Source organism: Cannabis sativa, chromosome X (genome assembly GCF_029168945.1).
Source record: "Cannabis sativa cultivar Pink pepper isolate KNU-18-1 chromosome X, ASM2916894v1, whole genome shotgun sequence".
NCBI classification, from domain to species: Eukaryota; Viridiplantae; Streptophyta; class Magnoliopsida; order Rosales; family Cannabaceae; genus Cannabis; species Cannabis sativa.
In genome coordinates, this window is record NC_083610.1 from 37299970 (window position 1) to 37320971 (window position 21002).

At 34.1% G+C, this 21002-nt stretch overlaps 1 protein-coding gene across 1 annotated transcript; it reads left to right on the forward strand.

The window, feature by feature from the left end:
- The first annotated feature begins 11143 nt into the window (after positions 1-11143).
- Positions 11144-12176, forward strand: LOC115710086 (uncharacterized). Its single transcript, XM_030638414.2, has 2 exons — positions 11144-11687; positions 11794-12176. The coding sequence occupies exons 1-2, from the start codon at positions 11377-11379 to the stop codon at positions 11990-11992; spliced, it is 510 nt and encodes a 169-aa protein (XP_030494274.1). The 5' UTR covers positions 11144-11376; the 3' UTR covers positions 11993-12176.
- Positions 12177-21002: the final 8826 nt, after the last annotated feature.

The following is a 21002-nucleotide window of genomic DNA, read 5'->3' on the forward strand; positions in this document are numbered from 1 at the left end:
TAGCTGAAATATCATTTATACAGGGTTAAGTGTTTTAAGGATAAAATACATTAAAGGTGTAGCGGTAACAGTAGTGCCTTTTCAATGTAGATCATCTATATAGAGGATCACTGATCACATTAGGGTTATAACAATGGATAACTAATGACATGTCTATATCGTGGAACATATAGAGCGTTCTATATGACTGAGAGTGCAATTTCAAGTTCTAAGTGTGGACTGTGGATTCAATGAGGAATTAATAAGTTAGGGAATTTACTTGGTAAATTCGGTTCGACTTATTGGAAGCTTGGTTATATAGACCCATGGTCCCCATACTAGTTGAGACCATACTGCTTGTAAGACTCAGTTAATTGATTTTAATTAATCAATTATAATTCTAAAAGTTAGACTATGTCTACTTTATGAATTCTCACTAAGTAAGAATGAAATCGTAAATAAAAGAGTTTCTAGGTTAATTATTAATTAAGAGATTCTGTATGTCTAATTAATAATTATTTTAAATGACAATATTATTTAATAATCTATTTTAGTTATTAAATAATTAGTTTTGGCATTTAAATGATTAGAATTGGAAAAATGACATTTTTGGAGAAATAGAAATAAAATTGAGGAAACTGCAAAATCCAAGTGAGGCCCATTTCACCCTATGGCCGACACCTCTTTGTGTGTTTCCCAATTATTATTTTCAATTTTAATTGTCATGTCATTGTTAATCAAAGCCTACCAATAATAGGAAAGTGGTGGATCACACTAAATAAGGCAGTTAATCAATTACACAGTAAAAGAGGAAACTGTTTATTTGGAAAGTTGTGCTCTCCCTTCTCCCTATATAAAGCAACCTTTGTTCTCTTCTCTTGTATGCTTAAGACCACGAAATTAAGAGAGAAAAAGAAAGAAAAATTTCGAAATCCTTGTGAGATGAGTAGTGCCCACACACATCAAGTGGTACCTCAATCATAGTATGTAAGACTATGGAATTTCTGCATCAAAGAAGGAGAAAAGAAGATCCAGGTTCAGATCTTGGTGATGCTCTGCTACAGAAAGGAATCAAGGGCTAGAGATCTGAACGGAAGGAGTCATATTATTCCACTGCACTCACTGTAAGGTTTTCTGACTTTATATGTGTTTATTTTCATTGTTTTAGAATTCATATTAGGTTGTTAATCCAACATACTTGTTAGTAAATCTAGATCCTGGTAAAATTATTTCCAACAATGCGGAGGTTTGGAGCTAACCAACTTCTGTAATGGAATGTTCTCAGTCTTGGAACCAATCAAGGCATCACCATGAGTAATAAGCTAGGAGTCTTGAACCCGCAGATGCTCCACTAGATTCAAACCCGAGTTCGGAACACCATTGTCAGCCTCATCTAGAGGGATATCAATGGGAGATCCCTCATCAACACCAGTAGTACTAAACTTCTCCTTACTAGAGTCTTGGGCAGAAGGAGCGGCATCCACAGGGCTGTTTGGTTTTGTGCCCTAAATAAAACCCATTTCAATATAATCAGATTTACTTATTAATAAAGATCAGAAATAACATTTTATGTTGCATGGTTCACAAGATTTATTTCATGATTATATATATAATGTATGAATTCTATTTAAGTCCAGAACATATGAATTTGTTAATGATTATAGTGTTGTCAGCACAGTGGAATATAATCTTAATTACATGTTCGAAAGTTTATTCCCTGATTTTTCAGAACACTGGATTTAGACTGACATGGTATAATCAGCGATAGGTATTCTTACACCTTGGAAAAGTGTTATGTCCTTTCCAGGACATTGGCAAAGTTTATCAGTATCGGATGTATGGAGTATTGTTTAACGCCCAAATGTTACTTCCACTAGCGGTGGTTGTAGTATAGATCGGGCGGTCGATTCCACAGGGAGGTGATTATGGACAAAAGCGTTAGTAGAAAAATAAAAACAAAAGGTTAATAATAAGTGATAGTAGTAACCAATGATTTTGTGATTTTTAATTTGATAATAAATATTAAAAGAAAGCAAATAAATGTGTAATCAATAGTAAAAGAGAAATAGGCTTCAAGAATCATCCATATGCTTGTTTAGCTATTTTGTACCTTTGATTCACTAAGTTGACACAAATGATGTAACATTAAAGTTCATTATATTTTGAGTATACAAGTTCTTAAAAATAAAAGAAATAATTTAATCTTATGTAGAACCTAGAAATGACATTATACATCAAGCAATAATGCAATAAAAGATTAAATATAAAACTAAACATCAATAAAAGGGGTGTTCATTGGATCACATCCAATGGATTTGGACCCATCCGATCCAATCCAATTATTTATTGGATATTGGATTTTTCCATCCGATCCAATCCAATTGAATTGAGTCATCCGATCCAATCCGATCCAATGGATGTATTGGATTGGATCGGTTCCATCCATTGGATGCTTTAACTGGTTTTTATTAGATTGGATTGGATCCATCCAATGAATCCCATGGATGAATCCAATCCATTTTAACTACTATTTAGGCTAATTTCGTTAAAAAAATATATATATATGAAAAAATATAATTTAAAACCTAATAAATAATAAAATAATATATAAAATATTAAATAAAATAATTAAATATATAAAATTATAAATATTAAATATGATTGGATGGACATTGGATGATATTGGATTGGATTGGATCGGTTATCCATTGGATCGGATGTCTCATCCAATATCCGATCTGATCCAATTGGATTTTTAAAATTTGCATCCGATCCGATCCAATTATGATTGGATATCCGATTCTATTGGATCGGTTGGGATTGGATCGGTCGGTTGGAATTGGATTGGATGACTTTCTGCACACCCCTATTATTTTTACTAAATAGTAACACATAGAAAAAGCATGACTAATCCTATATATCTTTAGTAAAAATAATGACAAAGAGATAGAGATGGAGATGGAGGTGATAGTGAAAGAAATGAACATTAATATTACTTTTATTATTTTTAGACACATAGGGAGAGCATGACTAAACCTATATATCATTTAACAAAAAGTAAATAAAAATGAACATAAAAGATAGAAATGAGCAATACTACTATTAATAGCATAGATAGTATAGATGGAAGAAGAACATAAAAATAAAAGTGGAATATGAACTTGCATTACTCAAATAAATATTACAACAAAAAGTGAATCAAAGATACAAAATAACCTCACTTTGCATATGGAATCATCCCTAACCTTCCAAGGAAGATTAGGCCATTATGCTAATCATTCTCATAAAATTTCTAAAGAGAAAAGATGAGAAGAAAAGTTGAGAGAATTTTGCTATAGTTTTTCTACACTAAAAATTACACACCAAACTACACTAAGTGAGCTCCTATTTATAGAGCCATAAAAGGACTAAAAATAAATAAATAAAAAATTGGGATTATAAAATAAATATTAAGATTAAATTTGACATTTCAAATCAAAAATAAAATTAATATTATTTTTGTTATCATTGTGATTTTGTCTTCTACTCTTTGGATGAATGTTGAGTGTGGAAGAGAAAAATAGGGTTGATGATGACCTAGACTTATCATCATTGCATCACATGCTTTGGAAGAGACAAAATTGATGATGACCTTCATGGGCTAGGCTTGACTTTTTTGGGTTGGGTTGCTTTGGACTTCAACAAAAATGCCATTTTTTTCTTCATTTCTTTTCAACTTTGCTCCTTCCTCTTTCTTTCAACAAAAATACACTTTAATTCCTACAAGAAAGACATAAATTGAATCAAAATCAAATATTTTCATTTATAAAATATATTACAATAATGTCATGAAATATCAATTAAAACTCAATTTATTTTATCATTTAAAATAAATAAAAGTGTATTTTTAACCACTAATCACAACCCCCAACTAGCTTATTGCTAGTCCCTAGCAATTCAAGCGGTGAAAAAGAATAATCGAGTTGAATAAATAAGTCAAACCACGCAAAAGTATCCAAGCATTTTCAAAATATTAGTAGAGAGTTAAATATTGCTATCAGTGTTATTTCAGTTGTAACAACAGAGTTGTGTGTGTGTGCACCAAACTGTATTTATTTTATTTCAAGTCTTAACACAAATAGTATCGAAAAATCTCAAAAGTGTAAAGGTCTCAACTCCAATTTTTTTCACGGGTATTGAAAGTATTTATATTGGATGGGTGACACTCTTTGGAGTTAGAAATGTAACAATTAACGCACAAATGAGAGAGGATAAACTTTTTAGGACAAGCAATTTGAACAAATATTGATCACAAGATAGACATATCAAACCAATAGAATTCAAATGACAAACAACCTTTGAGATTTACATGAACAACTCACAAAATAAAGAGCCAACTAACTAACTAATAAATAAAGAAATATAATAAAAATTTTTTTTTAGAGAGACATGTGATGCTTCTCCTTTTTTTTTTTTTTTAATTAAAATAAACTAACATGAAACTTTTTTTTTTAGATATGGAAAGAATGGAGGAAAATAGAAATAAAATGATATTACTTTTGCTATTTTTATTTTATTTTTTTTTTTCTCAAAAAAGAAAAAAGATGGAGACTACTTGAAAATCAAAATAAAATGATGTTGCTCTTGTTCTTTTTTTTTCGTTTTATATATTTTTTTGATGATTTTTTTATTTTTTTGTTTTGATGATCTTTTTTTTTTTTTTTTTTTTTTACTTTTTTTTTCTTCTTCTTTTTTTTTTTTCCTTTTTGACAAGAGACAACATATAAAAATAAAGATATAAAGAAATACAATGAAGTTACAAAGAAATAAACACAAAGGCTCTTTTGACATAAAATTAATCCCTCTAGTAAATGTCATGTTTGAAATTCTAAAAGTTTGACTTTACCAACTCAAATGATCAATAAAAGTTCAAAAAGTTGTTTTCTCAACTCTCACAACTCACCAAAAATGAAAAACTTTACACTCAAAATTTTTCTTAACTATATGTGTTTAAAACCATTTTACCACATGTTTGGAAAGTGTACAAAATAACTCTAAAAATCACAATTTGATAACGAAACATAGCAAATATTGACTCAAACTGTAATTATACAATCATGCTCAGATAATTTTGAAAAATTTGACTTAAAAATTCAACAAGACAATTATAATTTTCCAAATAAACGCTCACCAGAGCTCACCACCCCCAACTCAAAATTAGACAGTGTCCTCAATGTCACAAAAAATATGAAATGAAAAAAGATAGGGAAAAGAGTACACCTGATTGAAGACAATATGCACGGAGTGAGAGTGTAGATAACCTGATAACTGTAACCCAAAACAAACATAGAAAATAAAAATGTAGATCATCTATTAGAGGGTCATTGATCACATTAGGGTTATAACAATGGATAACTAATGACGTATCTATATTATGGAACATATAGAGCGTTCTATATGACTGAGAGTGTAATTTCAAGTTCTAAGAGTGGATTCAATAAGGAATTAATAAGTTAGGGAATTTACTTGGTAAATTCGGTTCGACTTATTGGAAGCTCGGTTATATAGACCAATGGTCCCCATACTAGTTGAGACCATACTGCTTGTAAGACTCAGTTAATTGATTTTAATTAATCAATTAAAATTCTAAAGTTAGACTATGTCTACTTTATGAATTTTCACTAAGCAAGGGCGAAATTGTAAAGAAAAAGAGATTCTAGGTTTATTTATTAATTAAGAGACTTTATATGTCTAAATTAATAAATATATTGAATGGCAATATTATTTAATAATTATTTTAAAGTTATTAAATAATTAGAATTGGCATTTAAATGGTTAAATTGAAAAATTAGCATTTTTGAGAAAATGGGAATGAAAATAACAAAATGGAAAGTTGCAAAGTGAGGCCCAATTTCCTTATATGGGCCGCCCACTATGCATAGGATTTTACCATTTTATTTTTCCATTATTTTAATGCCACACAATTCTAACCTAAACCTAGAGGGCATTCTATAAATAGAAAGTAATGGCTTCAGGAAACAACACACAATTGCATCTCATTCTTTTCAGAGAGAATCCCTGAGCGCCACTTTCCTCTCTCTTTTCTTCTCTAAATTTCGAAATCCCTTGAGTGAATAAGTAGTGCCCACACACATCAAGTGGTACCTCAATCATAGTATGTAAGACTGTGGAAAATCAACCAACAAGAAGGAGAAATCAGCATCAAGGAAGGAGAGAAAGAGATCCAGATTCAGATCTTGATAATGCTCTGCTACAGAAAGGAATCAAGGGCTAGAGATCTGAATGGAAGGAGTCATTATATTCCGCTGCACCCAATGTAAGGTTTTCTTAAACTCTTATGTGTTTATTTTCATTGTTTTAGAATTCATATTACGATGTTAATAAAACATACTTGGTAGTAAATCTAGATCCTGGTAAAATATTTCCAACAAGGGCTACTCCTCTTTTTGACTTTCTTCTTTGAAGCAACAGAAGCACTAAGGATACCCTAAACAAATTCCTAGACCAGAGGTTTAGATTCTTTTGACACTGGAATTTTTTGCTTTGAGTTTGAACAAGATGTCATAGCAGCGATGAAGCTCATATTGTCTGCACAGAAAAAAGATAAGTGGTTATTACAGCTGAAGGAAAGCAAAAAAAAAAAAGTTCAACTTCACAGCATGGAGCATTAGCCACCTACTGACTCCCCATATCCTTCTCCGGAGCTATTTGAATAAAGTTAACTTCTCCATCTTCCTGGTCCAAGAACACAAATATTCTCCCTGAATACTCTATGTCATTTCGAATTGAGGTCACATCTTCTGATACTGTCTGAGATAGGATGACAGTTGCACTTTGAACATCCTCATCATCCTGCTTAAGTGGCGTTGTCCAGGATTCATCAGGGAAGCTAGTATCAACATACACTCATTGGCAAGACATTATCAGTCCAACCTTTCGAAGACTTTCAAAATTGAACAAAGTCTCCCATCAGCATGTCATCAACTCTCCTCTTCATGTTAATTAGAGGAGTAGGTCTTTTGAAAGGGCCAGCCTTTTGGAAAGTTATGTGTCTTTATGGAAGAACTGGGGTGTAGAAATATTCCTGGAGGTAAAGTCTGTAGTTACTTTTGGTGACATCTCTATGTATGGGCTGAACTGGTGGAAGGGAAAGAAGCCTTCTCCTTTTCGAGCAGGACTTCTTTTCAAGTTACAAAGGAGGTTTATTTCGTGAGGGGTTGGGATAGGTGATTAATGGTGAAAAATGCACATTTCATGATCTTAAAGTTTAAAATAAATTAAGTTTACATTAATATTTTCATGAAATTAATGAAATATATTTTTATGTTGAAAATATTTTATTTGAATTTAATTTATTGTTATTTTGTAGGAATTAGAGTGTATTTTGTGGAGGAAGACAAAGAAGAGAGATGGAAGAAATAAAAGTAGTAAATTTGAAAAGAAGAAAAAAAGAGCCTAAAAATTTGCTCAAAGGCCCAGCCCAAGGTCTACTCCTCCAGCCCAAACCGTGGGCCCTTTTTCATCTAGTCAGCGCCAGATGGTGCACCCGGAGTCGTCCCTGCACATGAGTTAGCGCCCGCTTGGCGCTTGTTTCTTCTTCAGCACACAGACACGTGGCAGAGATCCATTGGTTGTGGCTGCTCCTTTTTTTTCTTCTCTCCTTTCTTTTCAGCCCACGTGGGCTTCTGCTGCTGTCCAACTCCACCACGCCAAAGCCATTCTTCAAACCTGCATGAACAAATCAATCAAACCCATATTACAAAACCTTTCACTCCCATATCAAGTCATTAACCAAAGTTAATAATATATAATAATGATAATGATAACGTGTTAAAACAATCAAAAGGAACTATTATTATTATTATTATTATTATTATTATTATTATTATTATTATTATTATTATTATTATTATTATTATTATTATTATGTAACCCTTAATCTATTAGTATTTTGCATTTTAGTCCATTTTGAGACTATAAATTGGAGCTCACTTTTTGTAATTTAGAGTGTAATTTTTAGTGTAGAAAAACTATAGCAAAATTCTCTCAACTTTTCTTCTCATCTTTTCTCTTTAGAAATTTTATGAGAATGATTATCATAATTGTCTAATCTTCCTTTGAAGGTTAGGGATGATTCCATATGCAAAGTGAGGTTATTTTGTATCTTTGATTCACATGTAATATTTATTTGAGTAATGCAAGTTTTTATTTCACTTTTATTTTTTTGTTCTTCATCCATCTATACTACTATATATGCTATTATATACTAAATATATATATAGACTTAGTCATGCTCTTTCTATATATTTTTATTTAGTGATTGTAGTAATAGTAGTATTTATCTTGTTCTATCTTTTATGTTCATTTTTATTTACTTTTTATTAAACATATAGGTTTAGTCATGCTCTTCCTATGTGATTAAAAATTAAAAAAAGTAATATTAATGTTCATTTCCTTCACTATCACCAACATCTCTATTTCTATTTTCTTTGTCATTATTTTTACTAAAGATATATAGGATTAGTCATGCTCTTTCTATGTGTTTCCATTTAGTAAAAATAATATTTATGTTTAGTTTTATGTTTAATCTTTTATTGCATTATTGCTTGATGTATAATGTCATTTCTAGGTTCTACATAAGATTAAATTATTTCTTTTATTTTCAAGAACTTGTATACTCAAAATATAATGAACTTTAATGTTATATGATTTGTGTCAACTTTGTGAATCAAATGTACAAAATAGCTAAACAAGCATATGGATGATTCTTGAAGCCTTTCTCTCTTTTATTATTGATTAAACATTTTCCTTTAATATTTATTACCAAAACAAAAATCACAAAATCATTTGTTACTTTTTATTAACCTTTTGTGTTGATTTTTCTACTAACGCTTCTGTCCATAATCACCTCCCTGTGGAATCGACCGCCCGATCTATACTATAACCACCGCTAGTGAAAGTCACATTTTGGGCGTTAAACAATAGGCCAATTCTCAGGCAGTAAAAGATGCAGAAGGTGGCATGAATTCAATAGCCATTTAGATTAATTTTGTAGGGATAAACTCCAAAGAAATCTGCGATTGATATGAATCATGGATGTAAGGGCCAGTAAACACCCATATTCATATGGAACCTCGACCAGGCACTACAGCAAGTGTTCTAAGAGTCATTGTGACCACCATATTGTGGCTTTTAGAAGACAATTTCAGGAAGACAATAATCATTCTAGAATAATTAAGCTTGATGTTCAGTAAGAGTGCTAAACACGAGAGGTCTTAATCCAAAAGCTTGATCTCTCGGGTCCTCACTTTCGATAGCAACATTAAGGAGTTCAATTGCCATTATCTTCCCACCATGTGCCTTGTCTAAGTTCTTAGACTTGGGCACAGTTAAGTTGACTCTAATGAACTGAGCCATATGGGTATCATATTCATCAAACAATCTTCTACTTCTTTTCATCCTAGCCATGTTAACTCCAAAATTTCAAGTTGCTTACAACTCAAAAAAAGTTTTATTGACTTTTAAAAAAGAGAAGTTTAAGAAATGTAAAAGTAAGAAATTTTAATTCACAGGGATAGTTTTCTGGAATTTCAGAGGGCTTGGGAAAAAAATTCAAGGGTTTTTGGGATTTGAGAATCCTTAAAGCAAGCTCTACAAAGGAGGAGAAGAAGAAAATTCTTCGAAAAAAATCCTACCTTGAAGGATGAAGAGCACTTGAAAGCTTGATAGCTTGATGAAGATGAAAATCCAAGGTTTTTCTAAAGGCTTGGACGTGGATGATTTGATTGTGAGAAATTTGATTGAAAGCTCTCTTATTATAAATGAGTTCAATCTCCTAATCCTAGAGCAATTAAGAGCCTTTTAAATTCAAAGCATTAGAGGAAATGGTAAATGATAAGAAAAAGATAAAAATATATCTTTCCCTTCACCTTTAAGCTTTAAAATTCGAAATTCCTATAGAAATAAGAATAGGATTTGTGAATTTAAAAGGTAATATCCATTTCTAATGCTACTAAGATTATGGAAAAATTAGAGATTTAAAAGAAAAAAAAAATAAATGATAAGCAAAAGATCAAAGATCTTTTTCTCTTCTTCTTTTTTCCTGTAATTTTCGAATGGCGCCATTTAAAAATAGGATTAGATTCAAATTTCAAGTTTTCAAAGAAAAAATAAAAGATAAGTGAAAATAATAAGTTTTTCCTCTTTTTCTTTGTTACTTAATTTTTGAAAATTTCCACACACAAGAGCAAGGGATTTTAAAGTCCTAATTTTATTGGAAAAGCTTGAAGGACAGGATCAATTGTCTAAGATTGTCAAAATTGGTGCCTATCTGGTAGTTTTAAGATAAACGGGTTGTTCACATCATCAAGTCAACTCCACACAAGTGTAAAGTTGACTTGGGAGCAAATGTTAACTTGGAAACTTTCCCTGATGACGTAGACATCAATGTTTGACACGTGGTGAGAAAGATGACATCACAGAATTTAGTGGACCCAAGCCATAGCAGTCGACCTGGGAGGGGTCTCTAATCTTGCGCCTAGGTTGACTTTGAGAACTCTAAAATGGAAGTTCGGGTACTTGATTACCCCTTTATGGTAATTGGTTACCCTCTGATTACCATAAAGGTACCTAGTTACCCTTACTTGATTTTACCATTTTTCAACTTTTTTTTTATTTAATTTTCACATGAAATAATTCAAAAAATCATGTTTTTACACAAAAAAAAGTATAAAAATCCATAAAATTTATAATTTCCACTTTAATTTACCTATCTATAGTTGAGGTTGTGTGCCGTATGATAAAAAAGCTTGTGTTATTATAAAAAATTAATATGCCAACTACCATTACCTTTGATTAAATAAAACTTTTTATTTTTCTTTACTATTATAATCTACACGAAAACATTTTTTAATTTATTTTTGTAAGTCCAAACAATACATTCTGGGATTTCAGACTACGTGCCAACAACAGGTGGCAGCCGACCAGTCTTCGATGACTCTCTCCTACATTTCCCTTCTTCTTCCTTGTTCTTTCCTCACCTGACTCATGCATATATACTTTATTCAATTCTATGAATATTTTTTATAAAAGTTATAATCCAATTTTATACAATACATCATACTACTTTTCAAATAAATTGGAATAAAAAACTAACTTGAGTGGAACTGATTATTTTAATTTTATTTTCAACAACATAAATTTTTTAATTTTATTTTCAACAATACATTACTATACATAAAAAATTAACTAGATTAGAATTTCTCCTTATAATGTCACCATTATATTATGTTATTGTCTTATATATATTTTGCGTGTGCATTGTAGTAACCAACCAAATTTTTAAGATAAAACTTAGCTAAAATCAAAAGAGAAAATTAGAAAACAATAACATAATTAATGGCGAATCCACCAAAGGGAAATAGCACTGCAGGGTCTTGGAGATGGTTCAAGAGCTTCCAATACGACAAAGAGCATGACAAACCAGCGGATGCCCGGAATGTTCTTCTAGTGGTGGCGGCTCTCATCACCGCCGTCACCTTCCAAGCCGGCGTCAACCCTCCTGGCGGCGTTTGGCAAGACAGCGAAAGCGGTCACACAGCCGGAAGATCCATCTACGCCACACACAAAATTCCTTTCTATGTCTTCCTCATATCAAACACTTTGGCTCTCTCCTCATCCATTTTGGTCATTATTTGCCTCACTTATAGGTAAAACCACACAAACCCCACCTCATAAAAATTCTCTTATTTCAACTCAATTCAGTACTTTACCATTAAATTATATATTTATTTGTTTATTGTTTTATTTTAACAGGTTTCCTTTTCATTTTGAGGTGTGGCTAGCCACAATCTCGATGCTGGTCACATATGGCTCGGCGGTATTTGCAGTGACGCCTAATGAGTCAGTGAAGTTTCGTTATATTCTGTTCGCGGCTGCTGTGCCTGTTCTCATAAGGTTTTTGTGGGAGGCCATCAACAGATGGGGACGTAAATTTCTCGGCTTGTTTCGTTGATTATTGTGACCACTTTCAGGTTATCTTATTTTCAGAGAGAATAATGAATGAAGTGGAAACATTTATTTTTCTTTTGGGTCAACATTTTTTTGTACTCTACCATTTGCATTTGAGAAGTAGTATGGTTTGGACATCTGTGACTAATATAATTAAATTATTAATTAGAGTATATTTTAAGCAAAAACGGTTTTTCTGCCTGAGTTGGATTATTTTTGTTAAATTTTTGTAATTTTTTTTTTATAAACAACATCAGTTCATTAAAACTAAGAACGATGAGAATTATTGAAAAAATTCCTTCCCCTTGATACAAATTAGCATCCAAGCTAGAGATTCTACCTCGACCAAACAAGAGCCAAACGAATAGCAAGAGTCTTAGCTTCCAAAGCAGAAGAAGCAGTAGTAGAAAGAGAAAAATGAGCCCGAGAACCATCAGCAAAGTTGGTCATGACAGCTACAATACCAGCAGCTCCAGCAGACCAAGATGCATTAGTTAAAATAACTATATCAATACCCTCCCTACTAGGAGATACCAATCGCTCCATCTTCTCTGTCATAGAAAAAGAATGTTGATACAAAGAAGAAAACTTAGCAAAAAGGCCATTGATTATTCGAGAAGTTGTTAACAGATTAGCAGATCCCCAAACAACCTGATGGAATTCCTCTGCTGCCAAATTTCTACAGCAACATAGCCAAAATAAAGCAGGGCCTGGAATCGCAAATTGGAAGGGACAACAAGCAAAAAGGATTTTACTACCTGAGACAAAGAATCGTCAGGATCATGTCTATATGACTTGGAAAAGCACCAATAAACCAAATAGCTTTCACAAAACAACAATCTTTGAATAAATGGAGACAATTCTCCTCTGAATTACCAAACAAAAAGCATTCTTTGTCAACCAAAAAGGGAAGTCTTGCCTTGTTAGGGAGATCCTCATTCAAGATTCTTGTTAAACCAGTTAGCCATTGATGAGAACAAAAGCTAAACAAAAGAGAAGAAAGGAAGAAAAGAGTAATGGAGAAGAAAAGAGAATCTCAATCTAGAGTTTATACACAAATGATCTAAGCAACAAAACAGAAAAGGAAAGAACTAACTAACAACTAACAATAACAACCAAAAATAGAAATCAGTTACACCACTAACTAACTTTATGTTCTAACACCCCCTTCAAACTCATAATTGAATGGTCTTCAATTTTGAGTTTGGTTCTGAAATCAATGAACCTTTGACTTGATATAGCTTTAGTTAGTCAATCTGCAAGTTGATCATATGCTGAAACATGTTTGATCTCTATGGTTTTGTTCAAGACTTTCTCTCTTACAAAGTACAAATCGAGTTCAATGTGCTTTGTTCTGGCATGCAGAACAGGGTTCTGTGTAAGCATGATTGTACTGAGATTATCACACCAGACTGTAGGTGGTTGTGGCATTCGAATGTTCAGCTCAGAAAATAGGTAATTCATCCAAGTAAGCTCAGTTGTTACATTAGCAACACTCCTGTACTCGGCTTCAGTGCTGGAACGAGAAATAGTCTACTGGTTCTTGCTTTTCCAGGCAACTAAATTAGAGCCAAAAAAAAAGATAGCAAAGCCAGAGGTGGACTTACTATCATCTGGATCAGATGCCCAATCGGCATCGCAGAATGCTGTTAACTCAAATGACCGAGGATTGGTTAGGTGAAGACCAAAGTTAGTAGTGCCACCAATGTATCTAAGAATTCTTTTAACAGCTTGTCAATGTGTCAACAAAGGTTTCTGCATGAATTGATAGACCTTGTTGACACTAAAAGAAAACTCAGGTCTTGTAATTGTAAGGTACTGCAGTGCCCCAACAGTCGACCTATACAATTGAACATCTGGCATAGGGTCCCCTTGGTGAGCAGACAATCGAAGGCCACTAGTCATGGGAGTAGGAAATGGTTTGGCCCCAGACATTTGAGCTTTGAGGAGGAGGTCTTTAATATACCTGGCTTGACAAAGATGAATGCCATCTGGTGTGTATCGAACCTCAATTCCCAAGAAATATCTTAAAGTCCCTAAATCTTTAAGAGAAAGTTGAGTGTGCAGGGCAGCAATGAGGTTGCTAACAGCCTGGGAATCACTCCCTGTCACTAAAATGTCATCCACATATACTAATACAAGTGTAGTTGAGTTGGCAGTGTGATTGATGAAGAGAGAATGATCGGATTCAGAGGACACAAACCCAAGAGACAATAGACAGTTTCTCAATTTGTCAAACCAGGCTCTTGGTGCCTTCTTGAGTCCATAAAGGGCTTTGTTGAATTTACACACCAAGTGTTCTTGTCCAGGAACCTCAAAGCCAGGTGGTTGTAACATGTTGAAAAGCATTATTCACATCTAGTTGCTTTATTTCCCGACCTTTAGACAGTGCCAGTGTGAGAAATACCCTAATTGTAACAGGCTTGACAACTGGGCTAAAGGTTTCTGTAAAATCAAATCCAGCTTGCTGATGGAAACCTTTAGCCACTAATCTTGCCTTGAACTTGTTAACAGAGCCATCCATATTTTCTTTGACCTTGTAAACCCACTTACAACTAATAGCTTGTCTACCTGGTGGAAGTTTAACAAGGATCCATGTCCTATTTCTAGCAAGAGCCAATATTTCATCACTCATAGCATTGTTCCAATGCTCCTGAGAGAGAGCTTCCTTTATATTTGCTGGTTCTCTAGTGACTAAGAAGGAATTAGGCTTATAAACACCTGATCTAGATCTTGTATGCATTCTGTGCATGCTGTTCTTTCCAGGAGCATTGAGACAACCAGCAACTAAAGGAAGAGCAGCTGGTGAAGAAAAGACAACAGCAGAACCCCTGCCTGGTTCTTGAGTACCACCAATAGGTGCAGCATCAGGATCAGTGTTCACATTTAGTTCAGTGGGTGCAGCAACAGTAGGAGAATTTTCTGTCATTTGAGACACCTGAGCACCTGGTGTATCTGCAATTGTGAAGCTGGAACATGTGATTATTCACCAGCATCATAAACAGAAGGTTGGCTGGGAAACCAGTCATTAGTAGCAACAGCATGTGGATCATGGTCAGGATTAGAGCTGTTTAGTAAAACATGTTGGTCAACTTGTAAATCTGGTGTATGTGTAGTGGCATCAGATGTAATAGGATGGATAAGATCAACCATTTTGTAAGGTGGTTTAGAGTGGGAACAAGTTGGTATGATAGCAGAGACATGTGAGATAAAAGGCAGGTTAGAGGAGGGTTGAGAATGGCCTGTTTGGTGTTCGTAGGGAAAAGAGAATTCATCAAATATTACATCCCTTGAAATATAAAGTCTCCCATTGGTGTCTAGACACTTGTACCCTTTGTGGTTTAGACTATAACCTAAAAAGGTGCAAGTAGCAGACTTAAATTCAAGCTTATGCTTGTTATAGGGTCTGATATTGGGGAAGCACTTACAACCAAAGGTTTTAAAGGTTGAATAGTTGAGTTTTGTGTTAAACAATACTTTCAGCGGTGACTTGTGCTCAAGTAATGGTGTTGGCAGCCTATTATGAATATATACTGTAGTTTTAAAAGCTTCATCCCAAAATTTGAGTGGGAGAGAGGCTTGAGCAAGAAGGGTTAGGCCATTTTCAACAATATGCCTATGCTTCCTTTCAGCTAGGCCATTTTGTTGATGAGTTGTAGGACAAGGGTGTCTGTGGTGCACACCATTTTCAGTTAGGTATTTGGTAAAAGATCTAAATTCCCCACCCCAACCTGTCTGTAAGGTTTTAAGAGACTTTCCAAGTTGAAGTTCAACTTAAGATTTAAAGTGCAAAAATGTTCTAAAGGCATCTGATTTTTGTATTAAGAGATAGATCCATGTAAACCTAGAGTAGACATCAACAAAGTGAATGTAGTATTTATAGCCATTGAATGAATTCACATGAGATGGATTCCAAAGATCAGACACAACTAACTGTAAGGGTTCTGAATTGACAGTAGCTGAAGCTCTAGGAAAAGGAAATTTATGAATCTTGCCAAGACAACAAGCTGAACATACAGAAAAATGAGAGATTTTATTGCTTATAGGCATGTTACAAGATTGTAGGACAGTTTGTACAATTTTCTCAGAAGGATGCCCTAATCTATTATGCCACAAAGTAAAATCATTTTGAACACTAGAATTGCACTTGATACAACTCGAAACACTGACTGTAGAGTTTCAAAGTAACAGTGTATGTGCTCTTTATTTCAGGATGACAACTTGTGTTGCTGGTTTTAAGGGAGAGGTTTTTTTTATCTTTAATACTTTGGCCAGCTTCAAGACTTGGTGAGACATGTCCTACATGTGAAACATCAAAAGTATATTGGCCATTCTTATGCATCCCCATCAACAAAGTAGTACGAGTCATCTCTTCATTCACAAAACACATATCAACATGAAATTCAAAATACACATTGTTATCTTTTGCAAATTTTGACACACTAATAAGGTTTTTTGTGATTTCAGGTACATGAAGGAGATTATTTAGCACAAGTGGGTGAGATGAGTGCTTTGGAAAAATAAAAGATTGACCAATATGCTTTATAGACAAACCTGAACCATTGCCAACATGCATTTGATCTTGTCCAGCATAATCATAGCAGGTGGCTAAATTTTGAGCCTGTGGTGTACAGTGGTTGGTATCTTCAGAATCTGGATACCAATTGCTGTCATTTACTCCTGTTGTGGTGAGATTAGCCTGAGGTTGCTGAGATTGTTGAGATGTTTGAGTGCCACTGCTTCCACCTTGAACAGGTCCTGTGAATGCCTTATCAAATCGATAGAAACAGTCCAATGCAGTATGTCCAAATCAAAGGCAAAGTTGGAATTGTACTCCATTATTTACATACATACCAGATCTGCCTCCTCTAGCATTATTAAAGTTGCCTTTGCCTCTAAAATTTGAATTAAAGTTTTGAGAGAATTCATTACCTCGATTTGAACCTCTATAGCCAAACTGACCTATACTGAACTGAGTATTGCCTCTGCCAAGCATCTGTTGTTATCTGAATCTTCTAAAGGCAAGATTAGCTTCCAATAATGGATCTTGCTCTTTCGCATTTAGATTGGCACTTGCTTCCACCTCTTTTCTAGATTTCTCAATTCTTGATTCAGAAGCCAGCAGCAAAGCCTCAATTTCATCAACCGTGTAGTTCTCAATTCGAATGTTCGAAGAGATAACAAAGGTATCATATTCACTCGAGAGGCCTTTGAAGATAGCTGCAACATGATCACGATCGCTTATTACTTCTCCTACAGATGCTATCAGATCAACGGCCTATTTAACTTTCAGCAGATAATCATTGAGGCTCAGATTTCCTTTCTTCAAATTCTGCAGCTTCGTACGAAACTCGAGGATCTTATAAGGAAACTTGCAATGTGAAGTTTTTCTCCAGAGATTCCCAAATTTGTCGAGCTGTGTTACAGCCAACGATGCGAGTCAAGAGGCTTTCAGTCATCGAAGACAGAAGCCAGGAGACGAGCAACTGATCTTGAACTTCCCAATCGCCATAGTTTGGATTGACTCTATTTTGCATATGATCTTCATTGTTCAGAAATTCTTCTGGAGGTGGCTCCTTAATGAATCTCAGCAACCTATTTCCTTTGATTGCTGCAAGAACCTGCTGCTTCCACAAAAGGAAGTTATGATCATTGAGACGAACTGAAAGATTGTGGTTGAAGAAGACTGGTTCTTGATTCTGTCGAGCTCTATTTTCGGCTTGAGATCTAGGGGCATTTGTTCTGGTGTTGTTAGCTGCAGGAATTGTGTTATTGTTACCTAGAGTAGCCATGTTAGCAGTGAGCGGAGGGAACTGCTCTGATACCATGTTAAACCGGTTAGCCATTGATGAGAACAAAAGCTAAACGAAAGAGAAAGAAAGAGAAGAAAGTAAGAAAAGAGTAATGGAGAAGAAAAGAGAATCTCAATCTTATTACAGAACCAATAGAGTTTATATACAAATTATCTAAGCAACAAAACAGAGAAGGAATGAACTAACTAACAACTAACAATAACAACCGAAAACAGGAATAATAGATTTCAGTTACACCACTAACTAACTTTCTGTTCTAACAATTCTCAATAACATTACTGTAATCTTAGGATGGATTGTTGGGTGCCAAATCTATTCCCAAATAGCCTGCTTCAGACCAAATCTCACACTCTGATCAACAACATAAGCATCTTTGACAGTAAACATACCATTTTTTGTGTGTTTCCCAAAAAACCTGATCACCAAAGGAAGACGGAATTCTAGGAATATCCATGATCTTACTAGCCAGAGAAGAACCAAAAATCAGAAACACAAGTTTCTTATTCCACTAACAACCAATCAAGATACCACCCACTATTTTCATAGTGAAACTCAAAGTGCTCAAATTCCTCGTTAACTCTTAAAATTCAATGAAGCTTAACCAAGGAATCCAAGGTTGTCTCCACACATCAATGGAATCCCCTTTAGTAGCCAGAGAAATAGAACCATTAAAGATGATATCTCTAGAGTCAAGAATGCCCTTCCAAATACGAGAATCACTAGCATTGTGTTTCACGGCCCAAAAATCTGATATCTACAATACTTCATTCGAAGATATTGAATCTACGACTTTGAATCATTGATAGCTAAACTCCACACAAGCTTTGAGAGGAGAGCTTTGTTCATGTCCTCAAACCTTCTTAACCCCAAACCCCCATGAACTTTGGGTTGACAGAGATGATCCCAAGATTTAAAGGACATAAATCTATCATTTCCATATTACTCGACCACCAAAACTTTCTCACGTCTATAGCATCTAAACTTTGAAAGATCGCCAAAAGGAACTTTATTTGTTAACATAACGTAAATGGGCATAGCAGAAACCACTGATTTAATCAAAGTTAGTCTCCCTGCATAAGATAAAAGTTTTAATTTCAAACCCTCCAAGCGCTTTGCCATACTCTCTTTCAACTTTTGATTGTCCTCCTTTTTCTTTTGTTTTTCTTAAACACAAATGTGTTGCCAAGGTGTTTCTCTTCACCATTTGACTGCCTTATCTGAAGTCATTTCAAGATTGATTTCTTTCTACTGTTATCCAAATTCCTTGAGAAAAGAATACTGGACTTTGATTTGCTAGAGACCTAACCTGACTAGCTCTCATAGAGGGATAAACAATTAATGAACTCTTTAGCTTCCCCTTCATTAGCACAACCGAACAAAATAGTATCATCTGCGAACATAAGATGCAAAATTGAAGGACCTGAAGGGGCAATTTTAATACCATGGATAAGGCCTCTAAGCTCACCACGCTGGATAATTTTAGAAATAACCTCCTGACATAAAAGAAAGATAAAAGGGGACAGAGGATGTATTAGTACCAAAATAAGTTCTAGAACTATGATAACCTCTGGAAATACAAGACTATCCGGGGTCTTCAAAGTGTTCTAGGCTTGGTCTAGAACAAGCTCTCTATTTGGGGAGAGTTACCCAGTAAATGCGCAGATGGAGGCTTCAGAATTTAGAGTTGGGTAGTCAAGATAGCGTGCATCTACCTAATAGGAGCTACTTCGCAGAATTCTGTGTGGTAGTCGAGATAGCTTCTTTCCATTTAATTTCCCAAGTTATAAACTACTTGTAGGATGGTATGTTTTGTGCAAAACTAAGAACGTGGAGGTCCCAACTCCAGAAAAAATTCTCTACTTCTACCCAGTCAAGCCTCAGGCTATCTGAAAGAATAAGAGCAAGATAGGATTCTATCGACTTAATAGATATTCTAGATCCATGGTCTACTTGTTGGAAATATTTTACCAGGATCTAGACTTACTACCATGTATGTTTCATTAACATCCTAATATGAATTCTAAAACAATGAAATAAACACATATAAAGTTTAGGAAACCTTACATTGGGTGCAGCGGAATATAATGACTCCTTCCGTTCAGATCTCTAGCCCTTGATTCCTTTCTGTAGCAGAACATAATCAAGATCTGAACCTGGATCTCTTTCTCTCCTTGGTTCTCCTTCTTGTTGTTTGGAATCTCCTATAGTCTTACACACTATGATTGAGATACCACTTGATGTGTGTGGGCACTACTCTATCACTCAAGGATTTCGAAATTGAAGAAGAAAAGAAGAGAGAAGGTGGCGGCTAGAAGATTTTCTCTGAAGGAATGAGATGCATCATCTTTTTCCTGAAGTCATCACTACCTATTTATAGGTAACCACCTAGGTTTAGGTTAGATTTATTTGGCATTAAAATAATAGAAAAATAAATGGTAAATGCTTAGTGTGGCCGGCCATAGGATGTTGGATTGGGCCCACTTTACAATTTTGCCATTTTATCATTTTTCCATCCCAATTTCTCAAAAACGCCAATTTTCCAATTTAACCACTTAAATGCCAATTCCTATTATTTAATAACTAAAAATTAATTATTAAATAATATTGTCATTTAATATATTTATTAATTAGACATATAAAGTCTCTTAATTAATAAATAAACCTAGAATCTCTTTTCTTTACAATTTCGCCCTTGCTTAGTGAAAAATCATAAAGTAGACAGTCTAACTTTAGAATTATAATTGGTTAATTAAAATCAATTAACTGAGTCTTACAAGCAGTATGGTCTCAACTAGTATGGGAACCATGGGCCTATATTTCCGAGCTTCCAACAAGTCAAACCGAATTTACCAAGTAAATTCCCTAATTTATTAATGCCTTATTGAATCCACACTTAGAACTTGGAATTGCACTCTAAGTCATATAGAACGCTCTATATGTTCCACGATATAGATACGTCATTAGTTATCCATTGTTATAATCCTAATTTGATCAATGACCCTCTAATAGATGATCTACATTGAATAGGCACTAAGTTACCGTTACACCTTCAATGTATTTTATCCTTAAAACACTTAGCTCCATATAAATGATATTTCAGCAAAGTGAAATGAGATCTCAACCATTTATCTCTATTTAGCCAAGCTCGAAGGATATCATCGTTTCACTTCTAAATTCCTATAGAAGTTATAGACTCCATAT

What these genes read in the sequence shown, in the direction of transcription:
- LOC115710086 (XM_030638414.2), top strand. Translation starts at nt 11,377, where the DNA reads ATGGCGAATCCACCAAAGGGAAATAGCACTGCAGGGTCTTGGAGATGG. An exon ending in ATTATTTGCCTCACTTATAG is followed by an intron (nt 11,688 to 11,793) that starts GTAAAACCACAC and finishes TTATTTTAACAG; the next exon opens with GTTTCCTTTTCATTTTGAGG.